Source organism: Dendronephthya gigantea, unplaced genomic scaffold, assembly GCF_004324835.1.
Source record: "Dendronephthya gigantea isolate DGI-Jeju-01 unplaced genomic scaffold, DenGig_1.0 000051F, whole genome shotgun sequence".
Lineage (NCBI taxonomy): Eukaryota > Metazoa > Cnidaria > Anthozoa > Malacalcyonacea > Nephtheidae > Dendronephthya > Dendronephthya gigantea.
The window spans coordinates 264,073-284,047 of record NW_021163061.1 but is presented as its reverse complement, the minus strand read 5'-3'; the positions used below and the strand labels follow the sequence as shown (position 1 = coordinate 284,047).

General features: G+C 37.9%; 1 protein-coding gene across 1 annotated transcript; it reads right to left on the bottom strand.

Moving 5' to 3' along the window:
* Positions 1-388: 388 nt before the first annotated feature.
* Positions 389-19,791, bottom strand: LOC114528761 (rho-associated protein kinase 2-like). Its single transcript, XM_028550472.1, has 46 exons — positions 19,369-19,791; positions 19,193-19,274; positions 19,002-19,102; positions 18,643-18,702; positions 17,345-17,422; positions 16,832-16,889; positions 16,349-16,466; positions 15,884-15,968; positions 15,269-15,325; positions 14,815-14,902; positions 14,570-14,611; positions 14,124-14,220; positions 13,795-13,886; positions 13,325-13,428; positions 12,760-12,815; positions 12,410-12,464; positions 11,675-11,802; positions 11,490-11,538; positions 11,219-11,299; positions 11,059-11,100; positions 10,844-10,960; positions 10,662-10,742; positions 10,348-10,416; positions 9,859-9,955; positions 9,190-9,296; positions 8,551-8,716; positions 8,321-8,475; positions 7,867-7,989; positions 7,728-7,789; positions 7,239-7,308; positions 7,000-7,103; positions 6,704-6,785; positions 6,176-6,280; positions 5,994-6,087; positions 5,310-5,533; positions 4,862-4,924; positions 4,676-4,714; positions 4,060-4,174; positions 3,808-3,881; positions 3,502-3,590; positions 3,334-3,412; positions 3,140-3,205; positions 2,829-2,961; positions 2,412-2,477; positions 1,953-2,073; positions 389-1,182 (listed from the first exon to the last, which is right to left on the bottom strand). Exons 1-46 carry the CDS (start codon positions 19,450-19,452, stop codon positions 1,056-1,058), a joined length of 4,185 nt encoding a protein of 1,394 aa, XP_028406273.1. The 5' UTR covers positions 19,453-19,791; the 3' UTR covers positions 389-1,055.
* Positions 19,792-19,975: the final 184 nt, after the last annotated feature.

Below are 19,975 nucleotides of genomic sequence, written 5' to 3'. Positions count from 1 at the left end.
CATCTCTTATTGATCCAGAGGAAACCTAAACTAAACTAACTTTATTTATACTGGATAGCTCTATCAGTCCTGAACTGTTCTTCCTAGAGATCCAGTAAAGGCTAGTTTCCACTCAGGAAAATTCTCCTTTGGATCGGACGGGACAGGAAAGTTTCTTTTGTATAAACGCCGCCTGAGAACTCACCGACAAAGGAAATTTTCCTGTCCGTTCCGATCCAAAGGAGATTTTTCCTGAGTGGAAACTAGCCTTAACGATCATCTCTTATTGATCCAGTGTTCTACTGAACATGATCCCACCGAAAAAACATCTTTCATTTGATCAGGTCAGATACCACAAACTATTATAATTCAACACAGATAAGACACGGATGTTCTAGCAACTGAAAAATATGTGTACAAACTTTAATCAACAATGAGTGTCGCGTTAGTATAACTTTCTACAAAATAACGTCCGTCCTAATATGGACATCACACGTGATCAGCGTGTATCTGGTCGATGTGTATAACCAAAATAAATTTCGACCAGCAAATATTTTCTGTACATATTATTAATGCAAGTTATTCCAACACCTCAACACCGATGTCCCATTATTATTAGCAGCTTGATTTCCGCGAAAAGCACGATGCTTCAGAAAAAGGTCAGCTTGTTCGCCTCTCATGGCTGTTTTAATGTGGCTCGGCTCAGATCGATGGAGGACGCCGCTGGGGGGCTTCAAAGTAGAACTAGGTTTGGGGGACGAATTGAAAAATATATACAAGATTTTTTTAAAAAAACTGGTACAAATTCAAAAGGTTCATAAGTCAGAAAACATAGGTCCAAAAGATAGGTAACAATCTGACACGATATTTTAGGTGTCTTAAAGAATATACGTGAATTGAAACGCTGCCCGTGCTTACTTTCTTCTGGATACATTTTTACAAAAATACGGTTCTGTTCCAAATATCCCCCATTATCCCTAGACATATCTGAAGCCCCCTCATAAATGCGGCGTACAGTCCTTCACAGTCCTTCACTTGGCGCGCGGTCGTGGATGATTCGTCATCAAGGGAGATGGCTAGAAGTTCTTTCTAACGTGCCCAGATGCCACAGAGGCTGATCTCTGAGGCGTTCTCGCGTTCGGGGTGAAGTTGTTGCCCTCGGCTGAATGCCGCCGTCCATCCTCAGAATCTTTCCCATGTTTCCTAAAGAATTACCATGCGTCAACAGCTTCTTATCATGAAGGGTTTTGTAACGGTTTGTCGGAGAGAGCAACAACTTTCTATCAAATGTTGTACAACAAACTGCCAAAGTCCCCCACAGACCGGACGCGTGATGCGGCAACGCGACGCGAATTTTCAAAGTTTTTTCACTTCCAAAAGCAAATAAATTTTAACCTAACAGAATAATTTTGTAGATTACTTAACGATCATGCATTTTGACTGCTCTGGTTTCCATAGATTTCACATTTTGCTGCCAGAATTTAATCTATATATGCTTCTGAAAACTGAAAATTCGCGTCGCGTTGCCGCATCACGTCTGGTCTGTGTCGGCCTTTAGGCCCTCACGTCGAAACGTCGAGAAGTGTTTTGCCTATTTTAGGCAGTTGTTGTACCACATTTGCGAAGATTACTGAACATGTTTTAACTTGGTACCGTCGTGCAAAGTGTTCTTCAAACCAACTGGGGCCGGTTGTATCAAGCCCGTTTAGCTTAAACGGTGGGGATAAGTTCAAAATAGAAAGCAAGTCTATCGTTTTATTCAACACGCATTCAACTAAATGTTTTTAACCTTAATACAAAGATACTGTTTACAACTACATATTCAGTGCATAATATTCAAGTTGACTCATTCAAGAGAGATGTAGGAGTGTTGTTTAATTTTGACTTATCCACCGTTTAAGCAAAACGGGCTTGATACAACCGACCCCTGGTTGACAAAATGAGAGTTCTTACTATTCGTTGAACTCACTTACCTTGGCGACTGCCTGTGCCTGGGGACGATCTTCTTCGTGAGATACGAGACCCATTCCTTCTGCTCGTCGTGTGACGGAGCCAAGACCAGCAATTCCTTCGCAGTTAACATGTCGGGTGTTACTGGGAACGAAAAATACGAATGTCACATTACCGCTGTTACTCGATTTATGAAAATGAAAATATGTTTATGGTTTACCAGACCTCCGGGTAGAATCAGGGTATATTATGGTTAGGGACAGAGGGGTGTACATTGAGAAATAACCCAATCTATCCATCCATCCAACTACCAGTTCCTAGCCCTTCCTGGGGCCACTTGTATAAAAGACTAGTTAACTTTTAACTGTAGTTAAGGACAGAATTGGCCAATCAGAGTTGTGTATTTCTGAGTTAACTAGGATTTAACTATGCAAAATGTAGCTAGAGTTTTATATATATATAAGAATTCTTAATTTCCATACCTTGACAGGCGCTGACACAGGCCTCTTCCCTATCCACGTGGTCTTTGTGACATTTGATGTGACATCCTGAAAAAAAATCCGATGTGAGCTTCAGGGATTGAAAAATATCTTTGTAGTGTGTGGGGTAACAGGTACAGACAACATACTTATTCGGAAAGGGGCGAAAGTTCTAAATATATATTATTTGGGGTGCGAACCATTTTAGGAGGATTGTCTATGGGGGTGAAGGGAAACAGCGGGACATGTCGCAGCTCTCGGCTTTCGTCCAATTGGATAATGCTTTTCTATGCTTTTTAAAGAACGAAGCTATGCCAAAACTACCCAAAACAGCGGGGATGAGACTGTGACAGGTGTGCAGCATGACAACTTTAACAAACAAAGTAAAGTAAATAACTGGAAATAAAAGAAGCCACTTACTTCTACATTCAAGAGCGTCAGGTGCTTTGAACATGTGCCAGAGCGGTTTAGGGCATGTATCGCACGTGGTCGGCATGTGATAATGGACAATTAAGAACTCGTGTTGCATGTACACGATTAGATTTCCACGTTCCTAAAAAAACATTTTCACACGCTGTTAAAAAACATCCTCCTGGGTCGGTTAAACCCTGCGAATGTGAGGTAATTGGATGCAGTTTCGAAGAATGACGGTAGGATTAAGATTTAGATATAGGATTAAGGATTAAGAACTCGGATCAAGGGATTAATTAAATAGGAATGGCTGATGGTACCTCCGGGGCTTCTTGCAGCTCGTTCTCCGTTTTTCGTTTACTTTCTCCCTCGCTACCGTAGAGAATCTGAAGAAACAAAGTTTTGATGTCATCAAACAGGACATTGTCTTGGCCCCCCCCTGATAGAATCTTGCGGGAACCCCGCGCGAAATAAACACGTGGGTTTCTGAAGGTCTCAGAGCCCCCCTTAGTACCTGGAATATCCTAGGAATTTCATTCTTGTCCGCTCGAATGACATCCCCTTGGGACACTGGTCTTGCGTGGAAAAGTTTACTACAAAAAATAGATAAGATTTCATACAAGGCTTTCCACCCACGGAACAGTCTCACCAGTTATGTGCAATATGGTCTCAATATATTCACCTTATATCAAGTATCATGTTAGGCGTGGCGCTGGATTTGTCAGCCTCGTTGTTGTAGAAGAAGATTTTTCGACTGCTGATGATAACATACTGGAAAGAAAATGAAAAATAGTCAAACGTCAAACCTTTTCGGCGTACCACTTAAACTGTCGCGAATTTCATCTATTTTAGCTTTATTCCCTTGAACATTATGTAGACAGTGAACTAGGTGTGAACAATAATTGGTTGCAAAAGTTTTGCAGGTTTTGAGAGCAAATAATATTACGGTTTGATTAAATTTAGATCTGTACAAATGACTCTGAAATACCTGTTTCTTCCAGCCATATTTCTTAATATTTTGTCTATTTGGCACCGCCAACCAGCCTTCCTTGGCAAACGATCCTGTAAAAAATCGAAATAAAAACTTTGTCGAATACAGAGGCTTCTTGCTAAAAAACGGCAGGTTACTACAACAAGGTTACTCCGATACCCAACCGGCTGGCACCGAGCATACACCGAGCATACACCGAGCATACACCGAGCATACACCGAGCATACACCGAGCATACACGAGACCTACCCGGAATATCCTCCGCGTTGTTCAAATTCGAAGGTACGACGTCAGCGACTTGTTTTAATTGCTTCAACTGAGCCTGCAGTTGTTCGATTAGTAAGTCTTTCGAATCACTCTCCATCTAAAGCAAAAAATAAAAGCATGAAATTGACTCTTTGCATGTTAGACTACTTTTTGATCTGTGCAAAATGATCCAATCAAATCACCACAGCTGAAAAGAGCGTACCAAAATTAGTAAAAATGCAAAGTTTGGTTGCGAAATGTCGTAACATACGGAAAATATAGCCTTGCAAAGTTTGCAAATTTGTATACTTTAGTTTAACGCACGCAAAAAGTTACCATTTTGGGCCCGAATGTGGTAACATTTTGCGTGCGTTAAACAAAAGTATACAAATTTGCAAACTTTGCAAGGCTATATTTTCCGTATTTTACGACATTTCGCAACCAAACTTTGCATTTTAACTAATTTTGGTACGCTCTTTTCAGCTGTGGTGATTTGATTGGATTATTTTGCACAGATCAAAAAGTAGTCTAACATGCAAAGGGTCTATTGAATATCAAACCACCGCAATACTTGCTTTAGTCGCAACAAAGAGAAAAGAAATATTTCTTTGAAAGTTACCTCGATTTTTTGGATTCTATCGTTTTCCGCTTGAATTGTCTGTGATAACAGAGATTGAATTTAACAAGAAAGTTTTTTTTACGACAATGATGAAAAACAATATCAGTTCTAAACTGTTCTTCCTAGAGGTCCATCTCTTTTCTCCAGTTCTAGAAGGGCAAACTTTGGATACACGTTAAAACTTACGTTTTGATAATCTGAGATTTGCATTTGATTCCTGTTAACCATTGCAGTGTATTTTTGCTTCTCCTGAAAAAGCATACAGATATCATTGAGATCTGATTCAAGCATACAAACCACGTGATCTTACGCTCATATTTTAGCCAATCAGCGCTCAGAAGGGTTACCGAAAAAGAAGTTCATTCTACAGTATTTAATCGATTATAACTTTTGTTATTCTTCAGGAAACTAGTCGAAATTTCATAATGTTTAGTTATAAGAACTATAGCTCTGACATAAATTTGAAACCGAAATAAAGCATATTTCAGGAGATATTAAGTTGTTTCAACGGAGAAATGGATTGACAACTGAGAACTGGTCCCAGTCTTTTCCCGCCTTCTCAATCACCCCGAAGCTAATGTAAAATACTTCAGATGTGTCTCTACCCCGGCGTAGACCGACTGGGAAATCTTACCCTCGTTAATTCCTGCTGTAGTTTTTTACATTCCTTCTCTTTCTTGCGAAGAACCATGGCGTTCCCTCGATTGCTTTCTTTCTTCGACATGTCCTTCCTGTTCATGATCTCCGCGAGTTTGTTAATCGCTTCAATCTTCATCATTTTCTCTCGTTCAAATTCTTTACGGAATTTATCCGACACCGTTTCTTTCTCCTTATCTTCGTTTTTCGCTTTCTCGAATTCTGAAAATGCCAGAACGAACGAATGTCCTCTTCAGGGTCACTGATCTCAAAATATAGAAACTGGATGGCGCATCTACGAGTCACTGAACCGAAAATGGAAACTGGCGAATCTGGCGTCTATTGCGCAGCAGGGTCAGAGACGGTCATACTGAATGCGCCTATTGATCTCGAAAAAGTAAACGCGGTATGTATCAGCTGTTTAAGACATCCTCTATAAACTTTACTGAGTCAATTATCACTATATTGAATGGACCAAATCATCTTAACGTAAGGGCTGTACAGCGCATGCGCTATATAGCGAGAATGTTCGAGTGCCCACTGACCTGAAAACAATTACTGGATAACTTAATTTTGGATTGAAAAACTAATGACGTCGCATCCATTTTAAGTTTGCTGTTCAGCCGGGGACAAAACACTGCATAAACCAGTCGAAGGAAAGTACTTAGAACATATCACAAACCTTCCGAGATTTTCTTCATTTCTTCATAAAGCTTATCCCGTTCTGAAATGGAGTCTTCTATTTTCTTCTCAAATGACTGAGTCGCTTCCTCCAGCTACGAGACACAGGTTGGAAGATCGTCAAACATCAAACAAGGAAATAGTAGGAAAAAATACGAAAAAACTAGGCAGCAAAGGAAATACCTGAGATATCCTTGATAACTTTTCTGACAGTTCAGTTTTATGCCTCGCTAGAGAATCTTTCAGTTCTAATTCCAGCATCGTCTTCTCTTTCTCCAAATCAGAATACTGGAACAGAAAGTATTTTGAAAATAAATTATGAAAGAATAAAAACTTGCGTTTTTGCAGACTTCTCTAATCCATCAAGAGTATTACTCACTCTCCCCCCAAAAATCGCCCCCACCATCCCCATCACTGTCTCTGATCCATTCATTCTACCCCGTCTTCAGCCGTAAGTTGTAATACACCCATGCAGTGGTAGCACCCCCTTCCACCCTCACCTACATACCCCCCAACACAATCTCATACAGTGGTACCACCGTCCTCCCACCCTCAGCTACATACCCCCACAAACGTAATCTCATACAGTGGTACCATCCCCCTCCCCAACATATCCCCACCAACACAATCTCATACAGTGGTACCACCCCCCTCCCACCCTCACAGACATACCCCCACCAACACAATCTCAGATCAATTTACTCAACTAACCCCGTCTTCAGCAATTTGTCTGGCAAGTTGTTCCGACTCCGCTTTGGTGGTTGTAAGCTCCAACTGCGCCGACAAAGATTCTCTACAAAAACACAATCAACTTTCGTGAAGCATCATGAAATCACACGTCAACCAGGCCCCAATTCCTTGCGCTAAAACTGTCATTCAAACTGCAATTTAAAACTGTGTTCATCCACAGTTCGCCTTTCCAACATTCCGTACAAAATGTGCCTGCAAGCAGTGTTTTCCTCAACAAAACTCCCTGCGGAAAATTCGCCTAAAAATTTGTACTGCACCTGTCTTCGTGAAGGTTACTCAATTCTTGTTTCAGCTCTTCGATTTTTTTAATTTTCTCTTCAATTTCTTCCTTGAGCTCTTTCACCTGACTTTTGTACAACGTCTAAAACATGACAATTGAGGAGAGTTGACGAGCGAGAATTTCTATGAGAGTTTCGTCTAGTTTTTTGCCCAGATCGAGAGAGTATGATCGTTGATGAAAGGTCAGGTAACGTTGACATTTTCTAGCTAAACTTACCGAGAAATATTGTTCGGCTTCTAGTTGGTCTTGTAGTTCCCTCATCTGCAAATCATCCATAGCGCTGGAACTAAAAGAGGCGAACGCAATATTGAAATACATTCAGGAGCAAAAAATATGTGTATAAAGGTGAAAACAAGTCAACTGCCGTCTTACAATTCATTCAATGTAATATTAAACGAAGTCGAGGGAAACATTCAGACTCATGGGAAAACAAAACTCACTATTTCCCTCGGGAGCATACATTAAATGTTTTGTTATATAGGAACAAAAACCACTTTCATTTAAAAAAAACCATTTTACTTTGTTATGACAAGAAGCGGGCAACAATTTTTCACCTGTTTCCCTGGCGGGAAACACTGCATTTATTTAAAGTCGTGTGAGTACGAATAAACCAATCACATTTAAAATACACAGCACCTATACATAACAATGATGTTTACGACGCGGGCAAGAACTTACAACGCTCACAAAGTTAAAGAAAAATACCTTTTTAATTTCGAATACGATTCCTCTAAACTCTTCTTATCCTCTCTTAGATCTTTCAAATCCTAGAAGAAAGATATCAAGATGAAGATGCCGATTTACTGGTTGAATATATGGATAAACAAGTAATGCTAGTTTGTACCTTCGACATTTGCTTATCCTTTGTATTGAGATCAGCGACTTCATCCATGAGTTTCTTGTTCTCGTCTTGAAGGCCGGTTCGTTTCAGAACCTCCGTATCATGTTGACTTTCCAACGTTTTTACCTGGCGGAGAAATAGTTTTAAAATGTTATACACGAGCTTGGAGGAATGGTAAACATTAGGGTGGCTTTATAGCACAACAACATGAAGTAATACGTGATGAAATAGAGAGACGAGCCGACAGAACAGTTGGATGTAAATAAATGAAACAGCTTGTGAGTTGTGTCTCCGAATACACATCTGTTTGTAAATCCATAGTGCATTGGTATGCCAGATAATGGGCCACACTTAAGCTTGCGGAGGAGGGGGAGGGGGAAGAAAGGGTTGGGGGCAGGGGGTGTTCGGGCTTTGTTCAAAGACACCCTGTCCACAGAAGTTCAACTAGACGAGTTACCTTTTTTACAAAAGCTTCATTATCTTGCTCGAGTCGTTCCAGTTTTTGTCTCGTGTCTTTATAATCCACGGTCAATACTTCGATCGTTCGCTGCGCTTCAGACAACTGCGCATCCAGCTTCAATTTGGTTTCGCGCTCTTTTTGAAGGGTCTGGACTGAAAGTGAACAAATGACCGCTTTGAGTAACACCTACATGAAGTACGTGGAAACTCGAACAATTTTCAACTTACAAGCTTTATCATGTTCGTGTCTCTCCTGTTCTTTCTTCTCATCAAGGGTCATCGACAAGCGTTTCTTCTCCGCTTGGAAGCTGTTGATCTGAGCTTTATATTCCGCGATGGCCTTGTCGAGTTTCTGCGTCGCAGCAATCTTGTCATATTCGATGTTGGCTTTTTCCTGAAAGCAATTAAACAAGGTCAACAAAGTCATTACGTACCTATGTAGTAGGACTTTGGTAAAATAATTTCATCTCGCAAGGTAAATAAAGTATATGTATTTGAGCCGGGCGAGTGTTCCATCAAATAGATGCGATTTTCTTCCTTCAATGGATGTGAACAGGGGGATAAGTTGCGGGTGTTTGAACAAGCGCATTTATACATTGGGGCATTCGTAACTATTCGCTCGTTTGCATCCGCCAAAAGAAAGCTGCATTTAAGGCTGGATTTCCACTTGCGGAGGAATGGTTCACTAGGGAAATATTTGCATATTTTCTTTTGAAACAGGAACAGTCAAGTCATGTTGAACTAATTTATTTATGCCGTGAAAATTCTTTTGAATTTGTATGCAAATATTTCGCTAGCAAATCATTTCTCCGCTAGTGGCAATCCACCCGGCCTAAACAGCACTTTTATCCCGGACGTCTGACCCACCTTCCTGAGAGCGACAACATCTTGCTCCAGTCTATTCTGCGTCAACGTTGCCTCGGCTATTTTATTTCTCAACGTTTCATTCTCTCGCTTCATTTCCATATGTTGAGCTGCAAATTTCAAATTTCACGTCAAACGATAACACTGCTACACTGATCTAATAACATACTGGATATATAGAAACCACCACTCAATAATGCAACTTCAAGAGCTCCAAATTAAAAAGAATTAAATCAAGCGAGCTTCAGGAAGAATCTTTCCGAGTTTGGCCCGTTTTAAGCTCCGTTTACACTTGCGATTTTGGCTGCAATTTTCTCCTTTGGGAAGATGTGAACGAGTGAATTGATTACGAATGCTCTGATATATAAGAGCTCTTATTTGAACATCAGTAACTAATTCACTCGTTCACATCTTTCGAAAGAAGAAAATTGCACATAAAACCAAGCAAAAATTGCAAGTGGGCCTTTAAACGTTATGGAAATTGAACTTAAACAAAAACTTCAGCTCGACGTCGAAACCTGGGCTAACTATGTATCTTAATGGTCAGGGGCCGGTTGTTCGAAAGGCGTTTAGCTTAAACGGCGGATAAGTTGAAAATGGAAAACAAAATTATCTATTTATTGAAAACATAGCTCGAATATTTCGATGTGAATGGTTTAATTTGGAATTTACCTTCGAGCTCCATTTTCTGCGAGTCTGTTTGCTTTTTTGTGCTGAGTTCGCTTTGCAACGATGCTTGGATACGAATTAATTCTTTCTCTAGCGCTCCCTGTAATAAAGGAGACCAGAGTTCTCTTGGGAGATCCACACAACAGCAAATTAAACTTAAGTAAGACCATTCAACTTTGCCGCCATTCGTCTCAAATATTTATAGAAGATGAGCGATCCAGTTTTAGTATAGATCAGTGCGAGTAATTTTTCTGCTCTAGAAGTTTGTTATTTGAGTTCATTTGTATTAAATTTTGCTCGTGATAAACACGGAGTCGAAACTGGGTTTTCCTAAGGCTGTTTTTCGTCTACAGCTGTAGTGAACCGTATCAATGCATCCTGGGAGCTCGACTGCAACTAACGACTGTAAACACGCTATGTTACTTCGCTACGAAAAAGTCAAAATGAAAAAAAAACAGGGGTAAAATATAATGGATGTGAAACTATACGTACTTTGGCTTCAGCGGTCATGCGGTGCTTATCTTGAAGTTCTTTAAATGAATGTTCTAATATCGTGTATTGCTGTAGAAATAAGAACACACAATACATATCAATATCTTGCATGATTCTAATAGTCTACATCTTTTTGTAACCAAACACACACTTCGTCGTGAACACAATTCAAGAACACTTCAAGAACTTATCTAGGGTTTCCAAGTGGCTTACCAATGAGTTAATTCCGTCACATCTTTATTTATACTGTGGATACTTTAAGATGCAGTCATAACTGCTATATCCAGCGTAATATTAGATCAGTGTTATACTACCTTGGTTAAATCCGCATAATTTTTCTTCGTCTTCGAACCAGCGTCTGTTTCTATCTGCAGTTTATCGCGCAGCTCAGAGGCCTGTAGAGAATATAAACGATGTTATTTAACATCATACAGTCCAGCCTTGGAAATATTCGAATGTCTAAAACTGGGCACATTCTCATTTGGATCTAACGTACGTTTTTCTCAAGCTGGGCTGTTTTTGTTTGAGCGCTTTGAAGCGCTAAACTGATCTCAGCTTTCGCACCGTGGTCCGTATCCAAACGACTCTGCAGATCTTGGACTTTGTTTTCGGCCTAAACATGTCGAAAGAAATCGTTTAAATATGAAGAGTAAAACGATACAACAAGACTTAAGTAATTTCTGTAAATAACAGAATAGCTAACTACAGTACCTTTCTCTTGGCTTCTGATTCAAACTCGCATCGTCTTTGGGCCTAGAGTTGAACGATGTCATTGTAAATCGGGCGACATGAATACATTACGAGACACAATGGTGTACTGTTATGTAGATAACATGAAGTACGCAGAATGAAGTGAAGTGAAGTTTGTTACCTCTCTTAAATCATGTTTGTACAAGGCTGCGTTTCTTTCTAACTCTCTATTCGATGTTTCGGCTTTCTTTCTTCCTTCGACCTGTGGAAAGATGCAATCAGATCATTTGAACATCGAAAACAGAGGATTTGATTCGTAGCAATAGGTTTGAAGTAAAACTCTCGATAACGACGTTATTCTGGTGGTTGAAATGGAAAACGATGCTGGCCAGGTCTTTTAAAGGGACTTCAAAGTTGAACTAACAGCTTTGTACATAGCAAAAACCTCTCACCTCCGATTCCAATTCTTTGGAAATCTTCTCCAACTTCGCTGTGATGGATCTGGACAAGAAAATAAACAAAACAATGCAGCTGTTGCTTTTGTAAACCACGCTTAACTACGGGTTCATGCGGTGAACATTGCCAGCAAAACGAAAGAGCAACGAATCTTTGTAAGGGCACCATGAACAGAACTCACTTTAGATTACTTTCCGCCTCGTCTTTCGCTGATTTCTCTTTAGCCAGTTGTTGATCGAGAGCGTCCATTTTCTTCCTGATGTGGTCGGGCGTAAAATGCTTGAAACCGCCCGTGCTGTTGTCTGATATCTACGAACCGAGAAACGTTTTAAAAATACACGTTTGTTTGGGAAATCGTTCATCGCAATGGATCATTTTCCTCTTCAACTATAAATGCTGAACCACCATTGCTTTGACCAAAAACTTAAATGGTGCGGCATTTGTAAATAAGCAAGAGGTCCTTACACAAGATTTTAAAGAGCTCGTTTTTTTCGACAAAAACGCAAAGAGTTTTTTCAGGATCTGCAAAACCAAAGAGTTTTGACCGATACCATTTAATAATTTAGTTCGAAGAATATTCAAGAAGTTCAAGAAAAGAAGCGTAGCACGATTTCTTTTTACTTCTACGAGCAAAATTGCCCTTCACTCAACGATGTCACACAACGAGTGTAAAAACACAAACACACACACACACTACAGACCTGCTTTGCAAGGCAATGACCGCAAATACCATAATCCTATGACAAACCATTCAAAATGCAGATTCAACAATAATAGTATTGAGAGCTAGCGACTGACTGGTTGATTGAGGTCCTCTACAGCCTGAGTGGGCACCGCGGTGGTGAGTGATATCGATCGATAAATACCGATCAAGTTCATTTTCCTTTTTCGAAAAAGAAAAATTCATCAAACTTACCACAGAATCTACCGGTTTTCCGGCTGAACCACCCTTTCCTTTTCCAATTGAATATCTACAAATACAAGAGTCATTTGTTTGATTTTAGAGACAATATTTCTCGTCGTATAAAGGGGTAAACGCGTCGTATTAAACGCAGACCTCGCTGTTTCGAAGGACTCGTTTGTGAAATTCAATTCAATTTTTATCAAGTTTTGCAAAATATATGAGAACTCAACGGATTACGTAATGTTCCCGCGCGACTCCACGAATGCCTTGCAGTCACACATATATATGTACAAACTCACAAACGTACTTTTAAAAACTCGTCACAGGCAGGGACAGCTCAAGATTTTCAAATGGCTACTTACTCGTAATCACAAGAATACGTGAAGCCAATAAATGGCAAATTGTTCCCAGCAAAAGCCTACAAAATAATCCGAAGTTAACACAGAAGAGATACCACTCCAGCAGTTTTTACATATATATAGTTCCTGTTATCGGCAATGATATTTCTCATTTTGCACGAAAAATGTCCCGCCAATTTTCGCATCTAAGTGGACTGTATTTCCCGCCAATTTTCGTCTCTAAGTGGACTGTACATTATCTTGAAGTACCAGGTTTTCAGTGTTTAGACTGAGCTCAAACAGTGTGGACTACAAAATTTTCGCCATCCCCAGGAGCCGGTTGTATCAAGCCCGTTTAGTTTAAACGGTGGATAAGTCAAAATTAAATAACATTCTTACATCTCTCTTGAATGAGTCAACTTGAATATTATGCACTGAATATGTAGTTGTAAACAGTATCTTTGTATTAAGGTTAAAAACATTTAGTTTGCTTGTTGAATAAAACGGCACACTTGTTTTCTATTTTGAACTTATCCACTGTTTAAGCTAAACGGGCTTGATACAACCGGCCCCAGATTGATAAGCATACCTTGGTGGGAGCAAACGTCTCCTCTCCACCCTCAGGGTCAGCAATATCGTCAAAATTCGTCGTATCGGTGTCCGAAACTAGCTCTGGCACTACCGGAGCCACCACTAAAATAAAAATAAACGAGAGGTTGAATCATTTGCCGCAAATAAATTTTAAATTGCCACGATGAAACAGATGGCAGTGTGTCGATTAAAGGCATGATTATTTGAAAATAAAAAAACCGGTTAAGGTCAGTTCACATGGGCGAAGCTTCCTGAAGCAAATTTCCAGTTTTCCGGAATGAAATAAATATAATTCTGTGAAAGGAAATTCTTCAATTTTGAACGCTAGACGAGGCAAAATGAACCATTGTGTGAAGTAGTCTTTAAATATATCATAACAGAATTGCATTTGCTTCTGAAAACGTCAGAAATATAGCGTGGGTCTTCGGGTGTTAAAAAGCGATACGGAAATGTAAAAATAAGCCTTACTCTCTCTAATATTCTCCCACGTCCATTGTTCGTTCTTAAAAAACCTCTGTTTTCTTATCTCATCCACCCCCTTTTGACCTATACGCACAGTCCTGGAAAAAAATAATAATCAGACGTTGTAAAATGCTCAGTATAACAATGAACTCTGTGTGCATCCAGTTTCATATTGCGGTCTGACGCACACAAGTGTATGACCGCAATATGAAACTGGATACACATACGTCTGGACTACTTAGAAGTATTGATTGTCTACTTAATATAAATATTGATTGTTAAAAAGGAAAAATATCTCGAAGTATGTACGAAGAATCTTTTGAATGGTTACAAACCTGTCACAGAGGAAAGCCTGTATTAAATTTTTAGCGCTAGGAGATATTTCGATGTCATCTGGAAACTGCAGAGAGTTTTTGTGGTCCATAATTTTACCTGGAAAAAAAACACAAAATGATATCTCAGTTTATCTGTCATTGCGTCTGGGGACTGTATTGCATTTTCTAGATCTTGGCCAGTCGTTCAAAGCTAGGTTAGCGCTAACTATAGGTTAGGTTTCAATCCAGTGTTTTAGTTCATGTGCTTTTGAACGACTTCAGAAAATATGACTTTTATTGGTCAAGAAAATATTTATGAAAAAAGATATTTAACTTTGTAAACAAGCGATTAAAAAAATCAATGTAAAGATTTGCTTTAACCTGGGGTTAAATTGATCAGCTTTTGACATATTTAGTCTTTTCTTAATGCAGTTAAAAGTTGTCTCGTACCAACTTTTAATACTTACTGTATGTGCCAACTAAGGAGTCAGCATAGAATGGTGTGTCTCCTACAATGTGTAAGATGAAGTGATATTAAAAAAATTAAACAGAACTGTCTTACTTTATTCTCAAATGAAACAGAACTGTTCTACTTTATTCTCAAATGAAACAGAACTGTCTTACTTTATTCTCAAATGAAACAGAACTGTCTTACTTTATTCTCAAATGAAAAAGAACTGTCTTACTTTATTCTCATTTGCAAATGACTTACCAACAAGCATTTCATACAGGAAAACTCCAACTGACCACCAATCACATTCTCTGCCATAATAGCCTTCACCACCTTGAGATTTGAGGACCTACAATGATAGCACAAAAAATACGAAAATGGTGAATTTTAAGAAGATAAGAGCAGTTTATTGGAGACAAAAGAATTGGAAAATTACAATTTTTAGACTACACTGGGAGGATATGCAACTTGGGTTTTGCAACGGGAGTCAAAGCCACATTTACATTGGGGGGTAATGCAGTTACCACAAAGCTTACAATGTAAGTGAAGGTAGAAGTCAGTTTATGCTTTTATTTGGGCAGTGGTAAAGCTTTTTATTCTGAGGTAAGAAAACTGCTCTGGAAATGTGAGAATGATACACAAGTGATATCAAGGTGTTATTTAATGATTTAGCAAAACAACAATTGTATTTGTCCAACCTAACAATCTAACATACCTCAGGTGAAATATAATCAGGTGTTCCAACTGCTGTGTCAGACCTTACCATGCCATCCTAAAGAAACAATTATTGTAACAGTATGTTAGGTTTTGGGTTCAAAAAGTTTGTAGAAACATAGCAAAAAATAAACTTTACAGTCATAAAAAAATATTCGGCATTCAAAAGTTTTTATGAGTTCATTTGCTAAACAATCAAAATTTCATATTATTTTATTGATTCTATAAACTTTACAGTCATAAAAATATTCACATTCAAAAATTTTTATGAGTTCATTTGTTAACCAATCAAAATTTCATAGTTTTTTATTGATTCTGATTGGTTGATAAAACAAAAAGTTAGAAAATGTTTTTGGAAACTTTTCAAAACCTCCAAGAATTCATTAATGATGGCCAAACTAATCAAATATTTATAGAATGATTTTTGGCAAAACTGTGAAATGAACTTGAAAGTGATCAGAATATCATACTGTAGATTATAAAAACTTGCCGTCACTTTCATTTGCAACAAAATGTATTTTATTTCCTTAAAAAAACCAGTCTTCCTAGCATTGCAATGTTTCACAGTTTATTTCTGCACATCCAATGAAAGTATTTTAAGCATTGTATTTCCTACCTTATCCATCTTCATGCAGGTTCCAAAATCTGCCAATTTGACATGACCTTTACTGTCCAACAACATATTGTCAGGCTTAACATCCCTGTGAAATGGAATGAGGAAGTAAATCAGTTTTAAACTAAAAATTTTGCACATTATACAAAGAATTTCTGCAAAAATTTGGTATCACTTGAGACGTAATATCTCAGAAATCGTTTCCCCTTTCAAACAAGGCCAGGGTTAATGCTATTAAAGTCTAAATAAATAATATATAGGATTCATTTCCTTGAATTCAAATGAAAAATTTTAGCCATCTTTATGACCATAACAAGCAGTTAATTAGGGTGTTTATATTCATTTTAATATTCATGTTCACATACCATGAACACAATTACTTTAGAAATATCAGTCAAAATGGGCACGCTTACCAAATCAAGAACTCAGACAAACATTCATAACCACAGACAACATCAGTAATCTCACCTGTGTATAAAACCCATGGAGTGTATTGCATCCAAAGCTAGAACTACTTCAGCTGTATAAAATCTTGCCCAAGACTCAGGAACATCATAGTTGCTCATCAAATTCACCAAATCTCCTCCTATAAAAGGGGATTTTTTAGTGAAACCTCTTTTAGTAAAACCTATCCATGTCTTGTATGCATAAGCTCAAACACAAAGATGCTAGAATTATTCAGGTGTGAGGGAACAGAATTTCATGAAAGGGCACTGTTGTATTGATAGGTACTGGCCAGAGTGCAAAAGATCAACATAAGAAATTTAACTGGAATTCCATACACATTGTTTGAAACTTCAACACATATATTGGTTCAGAGTTTTGTGATGACTTTAAGACATTTCAAGATGGAAAACTTGTAATTTGATTACGTAGATTCATATCAACTTGCAAACTTCATATCAATTCACAGGTAATGGGTTAAATACTAAATTATGTACACAACAATACCTGCACAATAATCCATCACCATGTATAGGTACTTTGCATCTTGAAATGCAAAATGTAACTAAAATTAAAAGAATATATAAACAATTATCATTCATTGTCTACAAACATATAAGACCAACCTTAAGGTAAGTCTTATACAAACGTATAAGACTCACCTTAACTAACCATATATACAGACATATAAGACCTACCTTAACTACACATGCATACAAACATATAAGTCTCACCTTAACTACCCATACATACAAACATATAAGACTCACCTTAACTAACCATTCATACAAACATATAAGACTCACCTTAACTACCCATATATACAAACATATAAGACTCACCTTAACTACCCATATATACAAACATATAAGACTCACCTTAACTACCCATATATACAAACATATAAGACTCACTTTAACTAACCATTCACACAAACATATAAGACTTACCTAACTACCATGCATACAAACATACAAGACTCGCCTTAACTACCCATATATACAAATGTATACGACTCACCCTAACTACCCACGCACTGTCACAATATGCCATAATATCTCGTTCTTCCCAGAAGAAAGCAGAATCAGATCTCTTGATCTAAGATAAAGATAATCCACATGATTGGCTGAGTGCATACAAAGACGGATTTAGGGGATTAAACGTCTGGATAAATTCTGGCCAAGAAATGGCAAGATTCCAGATCTGAAACATACCAAACACATGAATCATCAATTCAGGAACCACAACAAAAACGCATACAAAAGGGGTAAAAAAACTTGATATTCATCTATGATTGTTATTCCAAGCAAAATTTTACACTAGAATATTGCATACAATATGTTTCAACATTTCTACATATGTTTTCAGTTCTTTTAGTTTTCCACTAACAAAAAACTAGCCATGTTAGTTTGCTATAACTGTAGACAATCTTTTTCATCTGGGGTACTGCGTTTAATGGAATAAAGTACGCCTAAATTGCTACGGCAGAACATTCCAAAGATATGACCTAAGTCATTTATTCATTTGTGTCTGTAACAATTGCAAGCAATGTTTTCAATATCTTAATTGAGCTTGCTTAACATGGCAAATATGGCAGTGTATTGGTTAATTATATTCTATGTCATATCAATATGTGGCCTCACCTCCTCCTGTGGTGAGGAAGTCAATTTTTTTTAAAAATTCCAAGTGAGAAAACTTTCAATTAATAAAATCTCGTTTACAAGGAAAGACTTATCACATTAATTTTATCATGAAAACATTTTCTCCCAACAAAGAATTCAATGAATTGCTCAGTCACAACCCAAATATCTTAACAATTTAAAAATGTTTCTTGCAAGTGTCAGATTTCAAGGAAATGAATTAAAATGTAGCTTATAGCATATAGAAGTACATATACGTATATAAGCATAAGATACAATGATTATTTGAGTTTACAATTGAAAACACCGATGGAGTGTTCTACATTAATCAAACAATATCAAAATAAATGTTTACAAATTGTAAAAAAATTCTCATATTCTAATGCACTTAAGCGAATGCCAAAATCAAAATATAACATTCGGCTGTTGTAAGTAGATTTCCGGCAAAAAAAACCCTACTTAAAATCCCCAAATTCATGCGGAATTTTAGATGAATTTTTTATATCTAATGTTTAATTGATCTTGCAAGCATCTTTGCATAAACTCGCAAAACAATAGCACAAAAATGCCAAGGGTTTCCGACTATTTTAAAAACAATTACACGGCTAATATTTGCGAAATTGCTAGACCCTTCCCCGAAAATTATAAGCATTAATCGCAAGCAAACACAAAACGTACCATCTCGAATTTATTCAGAAGTTTCATTGCATAAACTTTTTTGCTATCTTTGTGCCTGACCTGTCAAAACAGAGATAGATACATAATTATAAATAAACACGATATATCTTGCCGATCGTGCGAATTTATAAACAATATATTCGGCACGAAATCGGTTTATTTCTGTTCATTTTGTGGCTTAGAAATCAAATTATCTATTGTGTATTGTGTATCGAGTATACAGTCTGTAAACAATGCGCTGAATTTGCCAGCAATTCTAGCATAAATAATTATTTCACTTCGTTGGCATTATTAAAACGCCACTTAAAATCAGAAATTGTAAACCAAATAAAGTATTGAAAAGAAGTTTAATGAATTACCAATTGTACTTCGCCAAATGCTCCTCGTCCGATAACTTTCACCAGATCAAAATCGCTGTGTTTCATGCGATGATCACGTATAAACACCGAAGGTCTCTCATCTACACGTACAAAAACAACATCTTGTTTGAATGTGTCTTACAACTTTCATATTTGAAATAATGTTTAGTAAACACGTTTAGGAATCGTACATCGCGATAGAAAGCTCTCCAAGTTCTTGTTCTTTCTCAATGCTGGGAAATCGCAGTCGTTTGCCAAAGCCTGTATGCTATCCTGAAACACAAGCGTGAAACGTATGATACATCTATTCGCCATTCCATGATAGCATCGGGATTCATGGCAGTTTGTGCATATTTCAACAACTTACAAGCAATCCGTCAATGTGCAGAGGATGCCTTGGGTTTCCAACAGTCTTTTCAAGTTCATTTCGACGCTTCTGCAAGTCAGTCATCGTGGAAACAGGATATGTTTATTGTATACAAAAATAATTGTCTACCACTTTGCTACGAATGTGTACCAAACTTATGCCGCCATAAAACCGGGACGGCCGAGGGACATTTCTCGATTACGCCATATTTCGCTTTGTTTTTCATGACGGCAACATGTCGTGGCCTTCAATGGCCACTATCACAGCTTCTTAAGGTAAAAAAATACACAGTTTTTAGGTCCACTCCCTGTAAAGACATTCAGAACTACCAAAAGGAAATTGGCAGGGAGCGAAGAAGATTGCTGTCACGTGAAGACGCCCTCGATCCGCCCATAACATTGCTCAGCACACAATTCCTTGTGACCTGCAATACTTTGTCTAATAATTTGTATACTGTTACTTTGGTACAATTCGGTTCACAATAGGATAGAAGAGTTCTTAATGAGTGGTGGGGGGTATCAACGGGAGAAATTTACCGAAATCCCCAAATTACTAATTAAATCCCAAAACAATGTCGAAAGCAAATTTCCTGACTAGCATAACCAGC

Excerpts from the sequence above, each read along its gene's own strand:
- LOC114528761 (XM_028550472.1), bottom strand. The coding sequence starts at position 19,452 with ATGACTGACTTGCAGAAGCGTCGAAATGAACTTGAAAAGACTGTTGGA. Across the intron at positions 19,103-19,192 it reads GGAGAGCTTTCTATCGCGAT|ATGAGAGACCTTCGGTGTTT; the intron begins GTACGATTCCTA and ends TTGTACGTGTAG. Across the intron at positions 14,612-14,814 it reads CCTGTATGAAATGCTTGTTG|GAGACACACCATTCTATGCT; the intron begins GTAAGTCATTTG and ends TACACATTGTAG.